This window comes from Oryx dammah, unplaced genomic scaffold (genome assembly GCF_014754425.2).
Source record: "Oryx dammah isolate SB20612 unplaced genomic scaffold, SCBI_Odam_1.1 HiC_scaffold_3, whole genome shotgun sequence".
NCBI classification, from domain to species: Eukaryota; Metazoa; Chordata; class Mammalia; order Artiodactyla; family Bovidae; genus Oryx; species Oryx dammah.
The window spans coordinates 92,289,093-92,303,780 of NW_024070187.1; the positions used below are offsets into that span (position 1 = coordinate 92,289,093).

The 14,688-nt window shown below is 42.5% G+C and overlaps 1 protein-coding gene across 1 annotated transcript in view; it reads left to right on the plus strand.

Moving 5' to 3' along the window:
• ANXA3 (annexin A3) overlaps positions 1–993 on the plus strand; it is a 71,025-nt gene extending 70,032 nt beyond the window's left edge. Inside the window, exon 13 of the mRNA XM_040237170.1 lies at positions 586–993. Within this exon, the coding sequence (XP_040093104.1) occupies positions 586–645 (60 nt within the window). The 3' untranslated portion in view covers positions 646–993. The remainder of the gene's footprint in view (positions 1–585) is intronic.
• Positions 994–14,688: the final 13,695 nt, after the last annotated feature.

A 14,688-nucleotide genomic window follows, 5' to 3' on the forward strand; every position in this document is an offset into this window, starting at 1 on the left:
GGAAGTATAGAATGGGGTTAAGTCAGGAAGTATAGAATGGGGTTAAGCAGCCAGGTTAACTGGCTCTGAATTCTGATTCTGCGCTTATTCTCTATATAATCTGGGATAAATATCCTAACCTCTGTCTTTCTCATATTGCTTCTTGGTTAAATGGAGATAGTTATGGTACCTACCACACAGTTGTTGTAAGGATTAAAGTAGTTAACCTTTAGAAGAACAAGTGTTTGATAAGTATTAATATAAATATAATAAAATATTTTTTAAAGTTTGGCGAGAAAATAAAGGTTATGTAATATTATGTAATTGATGTACTCTTCCTTTTTTAAAAACCCGAGTTGACATTTAACCACAATATATCACGCAGAATTTAAGTATTATATATTGTAAAGAAGATGGTAGGCTGAAATGCGATTTCCCACAGGTATGACTGGATGGTGGAATTACAGGTGTATATTACTAAGTGGTACAGGTCATGAGCTTCCCACGCCGGTGACTCTCCTAGTGCTGCGGGATCCGATTCATCCATGGTCCCCTCATGATTCACGCTGTGTCTCTCCTTCTCTCCGCCTGTCCTGTTCCTTGCAGTCGGATACTTCTGGAGACTATGAGATGACACTCTTAAAGATCTGTGGAGGAGATGACTGAGTCAAGAACATCCTTTCCAAAGGCTGCCTGCTCCCACGATGGGCATTTTCCTCAGCTCTGCCTACTCCTTTTTCACGGTATTTACAAGTACAAGCAAGTGTCCACAATAACCTCTTTTTAACAGAAATTCTCATTGTTCCATAATAGTAACAACCACAAAAAGTGATTATTGTCATAGAACGTCTCATCATAATGTAGTCACTTATAAATGAAATTTTTAAATGAAATTAAAGATCTGCTAATACTACCCAAATTGCATTTCTTCTCTGGAAGTGAGAATCTTTGTATCGTTCTAAAGCACTCAATGCCAAACAGTGTAATAAAAGTTGTTGCCTATGTAAAAGGTGATCTGTCTGTTAATTTTTATCATCTGCCACCACTCTTTGGTACCTGGCGCCAATGACTAAAGATATTTTAAAACATGTTTTTGTTGTAAAAGCTGTGGTTGCTTCAATTTATCTAGTGTCTTATTAATCACATTCATCTTTAAGAAAGAAATAAAAATGAAGATCTATGTAATCCTGGCCTCCCTTTTCTAGTTCGATCAAGCTAGAGGAGTGGCAATGCATGAGAAGCTATTTTAGCCCTCAGAAAACATCCGCTAAACTATTGATCTAACCACTGCCTATCTGAATAGTGAACATGACTTGTGGTTGTTTCATGCTAAATACTACTTTCCCAGAATGAGTATTTAGAATCAAGTTTCTTAGGTATCTTTTTCCTCTAAAGTAAGTTTGCAGAACTACACACTTTTTCTTTTATGTTTTTTTTTTTTGAAAGGGACCTAAGATGAAATACCTAGACTAAAAGGAAATATATAAGGTACAAAGGTCTAGGTAGAGTTATGAGCCTGAGCAGAAATAGAAATGATAGATGTATGAAAAATAGAGTGATGTGTGAGTTCAGAACTTTTAATCAGTAGATTCCACACTTCAGCATTTCTGAGACCTTTCAAATAGATGGTGAAGAAGTTATTTCTTGTCCTGAGATTTCCAAAATGCATATGGGAATAAAGCACGGGGATTTAGAATCTACATGCCAGGCTTTGACATCCTGCCTTAGAAAGTGAAAGTGAAAGCCACTCAGTCGTGTCCAACTCTTTGCAACCCCATGGACTGTACAGTCCAAGGAATTCTCCAGGTCAGAATACTGGAGTAGGCAGCTGTTCCCTTCTCCAGGGGATCTTCCCAACCCAGAGATCAAACCCAGATCTCCCACATTGCAGGAGGATTCTTTACCAGCTGAGCCAACAGGGAAGCCCAAGAATACTGGAATGGGTAGCCTATCCCTTCTCCAGGAGATCTCTGCAACCCAGGAATCAAACCGGGGTCTCCTGCATTGCTGGCGGATTCTTTACCAACTGAGCTTCCTGCCTTACCATACAGCCAAATAAATAAACATTTAAAAAATTAAATGGTGATAATTATACCACTTACTTCTTTCCGAGGTTTAAGTAAAATAATGCCTGTGGAGCACTTAGCCCTATGCCTGAACTTGGCACGTGTGCAGTGACTGCGTTGACATTTACTATTAGCAAGCAACATCAAAATGATCAGGACAGCTTTGCAGCTATTCTTCAGCAGGCTTCAGTCCATCTATCACGTGCCATCCCCTGTGGTAAGTGTCGGATACTCCAAAGGCGCTCAGACTTGTTTACTTTGGCCAGAGGGCTTTAAAATCTGTAGGGAGAGAGACCCATGTGGGTGGGGCTTAGCATACGGGAGGAGGTGACCAGTGACAAGGGCTAGACTATGAAGGTCTTACAGACCATGCTAAAGAGTTTACAAGCAAGGGAGAGTCATGGAAGGAGCATTCCAGGAGGATTTCAGTCAGGGAAATGATGTCAGAGTTTTGATCAAGGAAGAATGTGTGGGAGAAGAAAGCTAAAGGCAGGGAGCCCACTTGGCAAATTAGTTCTTTAATCAATATAGAAGTGTCAGCCTGAGCTAAGATAATGGCAAGGGAGAAAAGGAAGAAAAATACAGTCATTTAAGTATTTAGAAGACAAATGCTTCTAAAAATTGATAGAACACAGTAATCAAAAGAGTCAGGGGTCATGTATGCCCTCACGATTTTGGCTTAAGTGAGGAAGTGTATCCCTGAGCAATAAACCATTGCTAATACTCATTGAGTGCCTGTTGTATAGCGGTATTAAACAGTGTAGTATATATTAAATCATGCATCCTCAAGGAACTTTCCGATGTAGGCATTAACTCAAAGACACAGGAACAGAAGCTGAGAGAAATCAAGTATGTTGCCCATTGGAAGAGACAAAATTTAAACCCAAGCAGTCCAACTCAACCATGTCCAGACCATTAACCACTATTTTCCCTTAGTATTTATCCCATTCTAAGGCCACTGTCCTTTTCAACCTTAAAACTTAACTGTTTGAATGAAGGGATTTTTGTCTGTTGCCTTCTCTGCTGTACCCCTAGTGTTTAAAACATACACACATACTATTGGGTGTTTATAGAAGTTTCATCACATAGGCTTGATCAATCATTAAGTCCATTTTCAGCCCTTTTCCCTTCTTAGAAATCTGAGGAACAGGGCTGAAAATTCCAAACCTCTAATCATGGCTTTTTCTTTCCAATGACCAGCCCTCATCCAGGAGTCCATCCAGAGCCACCTCTTTAGCAAAAACCAAATATTAGGACAAAAGATACTCCTAGTGTTCTTATCACTTAGAAAATTACAAGGGTTTTAAGAGCTCTGTGCCAGGAATGAGGGGGCAGAGACCAATATATAATGTTTTCTCTTATCTCACCAGGGATTCCCTGTGTACCCCTTCATAAACCACTGTGAATGTCAGTGTAAATGTTATCCATCTCTAAATTTCTAGCCCAGTTCCCTAGTCATAGTAGGTATGTGACCAATTTTAATGACGATGATTTGTAAAGTGGGATGGTAGATCTTTCCTATCATTTGTACCAGGTTGATGTAAGGAGGACATGAAACAATGATTGGAGCTACCATGAAAAGTATTACATGTGATTCAAATGTGAAGTGAAATTGTAGACTTAATATTAAAAGGATCGATTTTGTTGTGTATTGAATCAAGGACTCACTAGGGACTGAGTACAGGGCTAGATCTTTTAGATCTCATTTATTCTTGGAGCAAGGTCATATGTGTCATTATCCCCATTTACAGATGAAGACGATGAGACTCCGAAAGTACTTACTTGCAGGCATGTTGCATGCTAAGTTGCTTCAGTCCTGTCCAACTCGGCAACCCTATGGATTATAGCCTGTTAGGCTCCTCTGTCCATGGGACTACTAGCCCAAAGTTGCACAGTAGAGAAACCAAGGTTTCCCTTGGTTTCCCAATACAGATGGTATTTGTGCATGAGTGCGTATGAAGAAAGATAAGAACATGAAGGGTGTGGTCATCACTGGACAGAACCCTGCGAAGAGAAAGGAACATTGAGATAAAGAAAAATTTCAGGGAAAGCTCTCTTCTCATCCCCTGGCCTCCTGTGCATTGGGCCAGCTGGTGGCTGATGGATTCTGATGATTCTGATGGAATATAGTTATCTCAAGATGCAGGGTTATTGTTAGTGACCCATCCTAAGAACTGCGATATTTATTTTAAATATTTAATACATGAAAATGAGAAGGGCTGTATATGGCCCAGGGCAGCGCCTGGTTTAGTGCATGAGCCCTGGGGTCGCGACGCCCCCATCTGTGACTAGGCCAATTACCTTGCTGAGTCACACATTCCTCGCCCTTAAAATGGGAACAATAATAGTTTCTACCTCGTAAAGTTATTCTAATAATTAAGTGAGAAAACATTTAAAAGCTATTTTGCATAGTGCCTGACATACGATAAACCCTCAATAAATGTTAGTCCAGGTCATGTTATTATTATCCAAGGGCCATGTTTTTTTATTGCCTCCAATTTCCACAAGGTGGCAGGTCGAGTTCAAAGTGGACCCCGTAGCTCTGTGTCCCAAAGGCAAAACCTATTTTAATTGCTTCACAATAACAGGGCCCAAAATGACCCGTTTGAAAACATGTTCATTGTCTGTAGAATATTTGTTACCATCCAGGCATCTTATTGTTGCTGTAAAACCCATCTTAATGGAACATATGTATCATTTAATTTCATCCTGTTGTTTCTCAAGATTCCCAGGACCATCTGCATTTACATGAAATGCATATTAACTCTTCCAGGGGTCTCTTAGCTAAGTGAATACGTTCAAGTCATCTCATTTTGCGCTAAGTTAATCCCTGGACGGCTGTGAAGAGGAGAAAACTCGCAAGCCGGAACAAGTCCTGGTCTTGGTGAGCTGCAGAAGGCAGGAGATTTGTGCACTTCGTCCTGGAGTGAGAGGGTGCTTGGTCTATTTGTGAGGAGCTACCAGAAAATGACAAATGGAGATTTTGAATAGGGGCGTGTCTAACCTATTTGTAAGAGCATATTGAGAGAAATGCTTAACGCACAAAATTTCAGATTTTTCTTCTGTGTATTCTCTCCTTTATCCATTCTCCTAATTTCATGTCATATTGATAGCCTCCAATTTCTACAATTTTGCTTCATCTTTGACACATTGGTTTTGGGGTCAGGTCAAACTGGGTCCAAATCCTGTCTCTACTACCCATTATAGCAGCATTTATAGTAGTAAGGATTTGACAGACACTTAGCTTCTTAATACCTCAATTCTTTTTTTTCCCCTTTGGCTGCTCTGGGTCTTTGTAGCTGCTCACAGACTCTTTGTTGCTGCGCGCGGGCGTTCTCTAGTTGCGGCGCTGCTCTCTAGGTTGCAGTGTGCCTTGGGTTGCAGTGGTGTGTGGTTGCAGGTTGCAGTGGTGCCTGGGCCTGTCATTGCAGCGGCTTCTCTTGTTATGCCTGGGCTCTAGGCGCTCAGGCTTCCGTAGTTGTGTGCTTGGGCTTGGTTGCCCCACAGCATGTGGGATCTTAGTTTCCAGACCAGGAATCAAACCTGTGTCCCCTGTATTAGCAGGCAGATTCCTAACCACTGGACCACCAGGGAAATCTCCCTCAATTCTTAAATTAATTTTTTAATTGAGGTGGCATTGATTCATAACACTACCCAAGTTCTACATCTCTACTTCTATATACCCTACACCATCAATTCTTTACCTGATAATAACAAAACCTACCTGAAAGAATTGTGAGAATTAAATGAAATAAAGCATGCCAAGAATTTAATTCAATCAGAAATAGTTACTAGTAATTAGACTAACATAGCCTTGCTCAGAAAATGGCAGATAGAAGGAGCTCAATAAGCATTTGTAGAAGAAATATTAATAAATGATGCTTATTTTAGTACCACACAGTTATAATAACTCTAAGACTGGCCTTGGAAGTCTTCAAGGAGAACACTTACTGAAATCTGTGATTTTGTCAACTGTGTCCTCTGATGACTCAGTCAAAGATGTAAAGTTTCTCTGGCTTATTTCCTACTCATCACTTGATAAACTATGTGACATGTGAGCAGTCAATTTACTTCTCTGTGCCTTAGTTTCCTTATCTGTAAAGCTGGAATGGCAGTAGCATTTAATGGCTCAGATTCAGGTGACTGTGAGGTTTCAGTAAGTCTGCTGTGGGCTTCCCAGCTGGCGCGGTGGTAAAAGAATGCAGGAGACTCAAGAGACAGTTTCAATCCCTGAATCAGGAAGATCCTCTGGAGGAGGAAATGGCAACCCCCTCCAGTATTCTTGCCTGGAAAATCTCATGGACAGAGGAGCCTGGCAGTCTACAGTCCACAGGGTCACAAAGAGTCAGACAGTACTCAACACAGAGTTTGCCATACCTTAAATGCTCAGTAAATGGGAGCTATTATTCTCTGGCTCACTTTGGAAGACCTATAGTTGCTTCTCCGTGATTCACTTGGGGGATTTTCAGATGTTGTGAAGTGAACTCTTCTAGTTTGTAATTAGAAAAGAAGACAAACCAGATCTCTTGGCCATTTCCTGCCTTTGAAACCTCATGTTTTATGAACCACGGAAAGTACCACAAATTTCTTTGCAACCCACCCCAGCAAACTGACAAATTCGGATCTTTTTCACCCACTCTCTGTACGTCTCCCATGGGACTATGAAAATAAAGGAAGTATTCACTGCTTTGTGCGTAAGCTGTTTTCCTAGTGTCTATTTCTTCTGAGTTTCAACAAACTCAGCTTTCTGACAGTTTCATCTACTAGACGATCAGTGCTGCTCCAAGACCAGAGTTTGCCTGTTTCTGGATTTTGAAAAGTCTAAAGTGGGGGAGAGGAGAATTTCAAGCGAGGAGGAGAGTTCGAGTAAGAGTGACATTGAAGAGCTGCTGCAGTAAACAGTAATAAGAAATCCCAAACTCTCAAACCCAGGCCACCAAAACAGCCCATTCTGCTGCATGAGTTTTCAAACCAGCATGAGAAAACAGGTCATCAAAACCTGCTGGAGTCCCCTTCCAGCACACGCTTTGGTGGAACTGGATATGGCAGTAAATAATGGCCCAGGGTGACTTGCAGAGTTCTGGGCTTGCCCTGAAGTAACTGAGAACAGTAGCAACCATCAGGCAAAAGAGAACTTTGACAAAGGACACTGATATCAAATCAGCTCCTACACACACCAGCATGCCACAGTGGGAGGAAGTGTGGAGAACAAAGGTTCCTGGTGGAAAGTGAGAGAGAAGGAGCCAAATTCACACCTCCCCTTAGAGAAAAGCAGCCAGGGCATAAGTGGCCTCGACCAGTGCTCCTGGCCACATCCATCATGCCGAGATTAGAGGTTTTCAATGGGGAAAATTTAAAGTTTGGTTTAGTGTTGGAGAGCCAAGTTTACAAAGACAAATTCAGATCATGTAGTGCGTATTCTCTTTAAACAGGTGTTGACTGATCTCTTCAGTCAAACTATCTTCCTTGGTTGCTGTCAGTCACATCAACTCCGTGAATCTTTTATTCCTTCAAGTATTTATGGTAACCATATAGCCCAGTAACTGTGCTTGGTGCTGGGGTTATAAGGATGAATAAAGGTACTCATTTTCCTACTTCAAAGACTTGATATTCTAGGGGGAATGAGGAAGAGAAAGTAAACACAGATGCCTGGCTAATTAACAAAGATAACATGGTGCTGATCGTGCTAGTGTGGGGGGATGATGTCATAGTCTGGGGGGATGATGTCATAGTGTGGGGGGATGATGTCATAGTGTGGGGGGATGATGTCATAGTGTGGGGGGATGATGCGATGGTGTGGGGGATGATGCAATGGTGGTCGTGGTGATCGTGGTAGTTGTGGGAGGTGATGGTGGTGGTGGTGATCATAATAGTGTGGGGGGTGATGTGATGGTGGTGGTGATTGTGGTAGTTTTGGATGTGTGATGGCTGGTGTTAGGATTGAGGGTTGATGGTCGTAGCGGATGGTTTAGAGAGCAGACAGACCTGGCTGCCCTATTTTGAAGCTGTTTACCATCAGACCAGATTCTCACGGTTGTTTCTGACTTCCAGAGTGAACAAATAAAATATTTGAAGAAACTGCTGATTACTGAACTGAAGTGAAATTTGCTTAGTCATGTCCGACTCTTTGTGACCCCATGGACTACACAGTCCATGGAATTCTTCAGGCCAGAATACTGGAGTAGGTCACCTTTCTCTTCTCCAGGGGATCTCCCCAACTCAGGGATCAAACCCAGGTCTTCCACATTGCAGGCAGATTCTTTACCAGCTGAGCCACAAGGGAAGCCCAAGAATACTGGAGTGGGTAGCCTATCGCTTCTCCAGTGGATCTTCCCAACCCAGGAATCGAACAGGGGTCTCCTGCATTGCAGGCAGATTCTTTGCCAACTGAGCTATCAGGGAATCCCTAAAGTGAAAGTGAAAGTCACTCAGTGGTGTCTGACTCTTAGGGAACCCATGGACTGTATCAGTCAGTTCAGTTCAGTTCAGTCACTCAGTTGTGTCCGACTCTTTGCGACCCCATGAATCGCAGCACGCCAGGCCTCCCTGTCCATCACCATCTCCCGGAGTTCACTCAGACTCACGTTCATCCAGTCCGTGATGCCATCCAGCTATCTCATCCTCTGTCGTCCCCTTCTGCTCCTGCCCCCAATCCCTCCCAGCATCAGAGTCTTTTCCAATGAGTCAACTCTTCGCATGAGGTGGCCAAAGTACTGGAGTTTCAGCTTTAGCATCATTCCTTCCAAAGAAATCCCAGGGCTGATCTCCTTCAGAATGGACTGGTTGGATCTCCTTGCAGTCCAAGGGACTCTCAAGAGTCTTCTCCAACACCACAGTTCAAAAGCATCAATTCTTCGGTGCTCAGCTTTCTTCACAGTCCAACTCTCACATCCGTACATGACCACAGGAAAAACCATAGCCTTGATTAGACAGACCTTATGGAATTCTCCAGGTCAGAATACTGGAGTGGGTAACCTTTCCCTTCTCCAGGGGATCTTCCCAACCAAGGAGTCAAACCCAAGCTGATTATTAGATGTTCAGTTATTTGTTGTTAAATTCATGAAGGGCAATGGTTAAGAATCTAAAGCCAGTCAGGTTCAGATTCAAATTTTAGCTCTAAACATACTAGTCATGGAAAAGTTATTTAAACACTTGGTCACTCCATTTTCTTATCTGTGAAATTTGAGAGTAAAAATTAAACCAACCATCTCAGATTATACAGATTACATAGATCAATGCATGTAAGCAATTAGAACAACTCAGGGAATATTGTGTACTATGTGAGTGCTAGTTATTTATCTTGAACTGTAGTGAAAATGTGATACGCTCTGTAATGATCTTATTAAAAATTCTGAAACTACTACTCACCATTAAAATGCATAGATATAGATAGGTAGATAGATACACTTGTAAAAGAGACTCTTGATATTTTGCCACATAGAGGAAAAAATAAAAAACATGTTAGCAAAGCAGTGGGAAATAGGAAACCAGGCAGACGGTAAAAGCTTATGGCAGAGGTGGTGGTTCATCTCTGGGAGGTTCAGGTAACGCATTTTCTTCTTTTTTCTAAGTCATACTTTATAAAATTCTAACACTCATTGGTTCCTGTGCTCAGTCGTTAGGGCGTGTCCTACTCTTGCGACTCCGGGACTGTAGCCTGCCAGGATCCTCTGTCCATGGGATTTTTCAGGCGGGAATACTGTAGTAAGTTGCCATTTCCGCCTCCAGGGGATCTTACGGATCCAGGGATTGAACACACATGTCTCCTGCATTGGCAAGTGGATTCTTTACCACTCAGCCACCAAGGACAATTTTTAACAATTATTTGTTTACTCATTTTAAAACATTTAAAAGTGAAACTTCAAATGACATGAAAAGATGCTTAGAGTTCCAATGAAGGATTGATAAGATCTGTCAGGGAAGGATTCACTAGAAATGGAAAAACTGAGCTAAATATTAAAGGAATTAATTGGTAAGGGCTTTGACAGAGGATGAGATGGCTGGATGGCATCACTGACTCAATGGACGTGAGTCTGAGTGAACTCCGGGAGTTGGTGATGAACAGGGGGGCCTGGCATGCTGCGATTCATGGGGTCACAAAGAGTCGGACACAACTGAGCGACTGAACTGAACTGAACTGAACTTGAAGACATAAAGATTAGTACGGAGATGGCAAGTTCCCAAGAACTGCTTAATTATGTATTATTTGATTGTAAGGGAAAGTCATGGGATAACTGGGCCGTTGACCCTCAGGGAAGAGCCTTCTCTTGGCCTGAATATCGAGTCCATCCTCAAATCTCACTTGTGTTCCTGCTTCTACGGTATCTGGCGGAAGGTTTACTCCTCTCTCACCCTCAGAATCTCTCTCAGGTTTGCTCTCACTCTCGCTCTTGCTCTCAGTCTCTCTGATTTCAAAAACCTTGTTGTGGAACCCTGTCTGTTGAAGATAGCTAGAGTCCAGTTTAAGTCTTCTTTGTGATGGAAACTGCAGAATAGATAGATGCTAATTGCGTTACCTCTTTTCCAGATACTGACAGGTAATCTGAGAGCCATGTGGACCTCCCTGTCGTGGTGGAGAACCAGTGTAAGATCTGTCTTGTGGATGGACACTCAAAGCTGAGTCTTTTCTAGGAAGTGGGTGAAACAGAGTGACATTCAACTGGGAATGGTCCTGCTTTTCCAGCCCTTGCTCTGCTTCATCACAGACCCTGGGATTCTAAAGGGAGTACCAAACTGTGTTGCAGGCAGGGCCCACCGGCCCCAGGCATCTGGCAGTTATTTCAAATCTTTTGGGTACCAAGGCATACCTTAGCCTTCTGTCACAGAGGGCTAACTGGAGGGCTAAATTTGACAGCAATGATTGGAGAATATGCTCAGATGTTCAGTTGTGCCTGATTTTTTGTGACCCCATGGATTGTAGCCCACCAGGCTCTTTTATCCGTAGGATTTCCCAGGCAAGAGTACTGGAGTGGGTTGCCATTTCCTATCTTCCCCACCCAGGGATCAAACCTGGGTCTCCTGCCTTGCAGGCAATTCTTTACCAACTGAGCCACCAGGGAACCTTCAATTTATTCCTATGTGTTTCTGGAGAGACTTGATGAGAAGGGGAAAAAAGCAGCTTCCTTCCTCTTTCTACCTCCTGCCTCTTCTTAAGCACTCTGCCTTAATTTTTCTGGCTGACTTGAGCAATGTTGGCAAGACAAAGAGAAGTCTTTCCACTGTTTAGTCTACTTTTAATTATTTCAAGATGGGGTCCTTCCCTGGCCACCAGGCAACAAGCTGTCCGTTTTTGAGTTTCTCCTCATTCTTACTTCTGGGTATTGGGGATGTAGTTTGGTTGGACCAGGTGCAGCTGGAAACTTCTTAGGAGGTCCAAGATTTCCCAGAATTTATGATCTACCCAGAGAAAGCCCCTCTGGGGAAACTCCACTGCCCCTCCTCTGGTTACCCACTCTGGGGACACTGTGGTTGTCCTCTTTCTCCTAGGCTGCCTTGGCTTCCTCAGTGTGATGTCTCTGTCTTCTTTCTTCAGGAAAAACAGTCTCCCTGATCCCCCCTCCCCACTTCCTAGGTATAAAGGAAAGACTCCAAGCTCTAGAGCTAACCTCGGACTTCAAATACCACCTACTTGCTATGTAACTTTGGGCAAAGTACTTCGTGATTCTGATCCACCATTTCCTTTTGTTTATAAGATGGGAGGAGTGAAATAAGTCAGACAGAGAAAGATAAATACTGTATGATCTCATATGTAGAACCTAAAAAAAAAAAGAATCTTATATATAGAGACAACAGATTGGTGGTTGTCAGAGGTGGGATTTGAGAGGTGGGTGAAATGGTTGAAGGCAGTCAAAAAGTACAGATTTGCAGTCATAAGATAAAGAAGTTATGGGGAAATATTATAGTGACTACAATTAGTAATACTGTGCTGTATTTTTGAAAGTTACTAAGACAGTAAACCTTAAACTTCTCATCACAAGAAAAAAAAAAGTAGCTGTGTGGTGATGGATGTTAACTAGCCTTGTTGTGGTGATCATTTTACATTAAATATGTGTATCAAATCATTATGTTGTATACCAGGAACTAGTACAACATTAACGTAAACTATATCTCAATTTGAAAAAAAGATGGGAATAATCTCTGTAACTCACAGTGCCAGAAGGCTCAAGGAGGGAATAATTAGTTCTGTTACGGAAGACTGGAGAAGGAAATGGCAACCCACTTCAGTATTCCTGCCTGGGAAATCCCATGGACAGAGGAGGCTGATGGGCTACAGTCCATGGGGTCACAAGAGTTGGACATAGCTTAATGACCACCACCACCACCACCACCGTTATAGAAGTGATGAAGAGTTTAATGAGGTAACAAAAGTTATCTAACTAAAAGCACCAACACAGCATCTGAAATACTGTAATAACTGGACATGATTTATCCCTTCCTCTGTTTTCTGTTCTCTTTTGCTATTAATACATGTATATGATCCTTTTTGTTTCAGGTGTTTTTCTGTTAATAATTGTAGGGCAACTGACACAGGACTGCATATTCTGTTTAATAACCATGGGGAAGTTTGGCAGCTTAACAAACATCCTTGACTCCCTTGCAGAGAGGAGAGCTCAACTTCCCTTGGACTTTGGCTTCAAGACCTCACATTCTTTTCTCAGAAAACAGACCCAAAGACCCAGTAGGTGTTAACTGTGCTCTGATCCTTTCAGGCATCTTCGTTTCAGTAAGAAAAGACACCAGTTTGTTAACACTGAATATGAGCAAATGATAGATGTTATTTCATTTAACCTCAGCTCCATGAGGCAGGTGACATCATCCCCATTTATAGTTAGGAAACTGAGGCTCAGAAAAGCTAAGTGCCACCATACTTTACATACCTAGATCATTCTGAAACCACAAGACAAACCAAGATATCTAAGACTCCAAAATCCATGCTCTTGGCACTCTCTCCAAGGTGTCTTGAGGCAATAGCAGCAGCAGTTGCAAAGCTCTTTACTTTAGAGGACTTTTTCTAAGGGGAGAAGGGTCTAGAAACTTGTAGGTCTCATGAAACCCCTGGCTTCTTGCCCCAAGCAACTTCACAATATATCACTGGCATGTAACAGTCACAAGTGTGCACCTGCTAACTTCAGTCGGGTCTGACTCTTTGTGACCCCATGGGCGTAGCCCGCCAGCCTCCTCTGTCCATGGAATTTTCCAGGCAAGAATACGGAGTGGGTTGCCAGTATGACTGCCCTCCCACAGTCATAAGGACAGAAATCAAAATTAGCCTCTCGGAAGTTTACGGATCAATAAACGAAAGTCATCTAGTACAGGACAAAAGCCATCATGATAGAGAAAGCAGTGACTGTTATCTTCAAATCTGTGCCAGGAGGCTCTCAGACTGGAACAGAATGGTTGGCTCTTTGTCTTCTGATCACTGAGCACTGCGCTGTTAAGGCTTGAGAACTCGCAGAGAGGTGGATGGACCAGCGACCGTCAAGCAGAGCAAAGTAAGTCAGAAAGAGAAAAACAAATATCGTGTATTAATGCACATAAGTGGAATCTAGAAAAATGAACTTATTTGCCAAGCAGAAATAGAGACACAGACACAGAGAACAAATGTATGGATATTAAGGGGAGGTGAAGGGGGCAGATGGGATGAATTGGGAAATTAGGATTGACATATGTACACTCCTATGTATAAAATAGATAACTAATGAGAACCTAAGGTGCAGCACAGGAAACTCTACTCAGTGCTCTGTGGGGAGCTAAATGGGAAGGAAATCCCCAAAGAGGGCATATATATAAACATGTAACTGACTCAGTGTGCTGTACAGCAGAAACTAACACAGCATTGTCAAGCCATTACACTCTAGTAAATATTTTTTAAATAAAGAGAATTTTTCTGAAATTAAAAAAAAAAAAAGGCTTGAGAACTCTAGAATGTGCCAAACTGGAACCCTGAACAAACTTTCCCGCATGACTTACAGAACGTCCTTGGTTCTGTTTCCCATACTTTCCGAGGGGGAAGTAGACTCTTCTGCTGTCTTCATTTCCCCATACTGCCCGGAGCAGCAGTACTGAAACCGTTTAGCGGTGTGAACTGAACAATGTCTAAAGGTCATGTCACCAGCCGGTGCAGCCTGAGTGGAGGCAACCACAGATAGCAAGGAGATCAAACCTGTCCATCCTAAAGGAAATTAACGCTGAATATTCATTGGGAGGACTGATGCTGAAGCTCCAATACTTTGGCCACCTGATGCGAACAGCTGACTCATTGGAAAAGACCCTGATGCTGGGAAAGATTGAAGACAGCAGGAGAAGAGGAGCACAGAGGATGAGATGGGTAGATAGCATCACTGATTCAGTGGACCTGAACTGAGGCAAACTCCGGGAGATGGTGAGGAACAGGGAGACCTGGTGTGCTGCAGTCCATGGGGTTGCAAAGAGTTGAATGACTTGGCGACTGAGCAAGAAGTGAAGGGATAGTGCATACTGAAGGCTTACTGTGTACTCAGCACTATGCCGCATGCTCTCTAGAGGCCCTTTAACAGACCCTTAACAATGCAATTAAGACTTCATTTGTCCCAACCCTGCTGCCAACTAGTTTGGAGAAACTGGGAGAATCGTTCAGTCTCTCTGAGTGTTTATCTTTAAAATT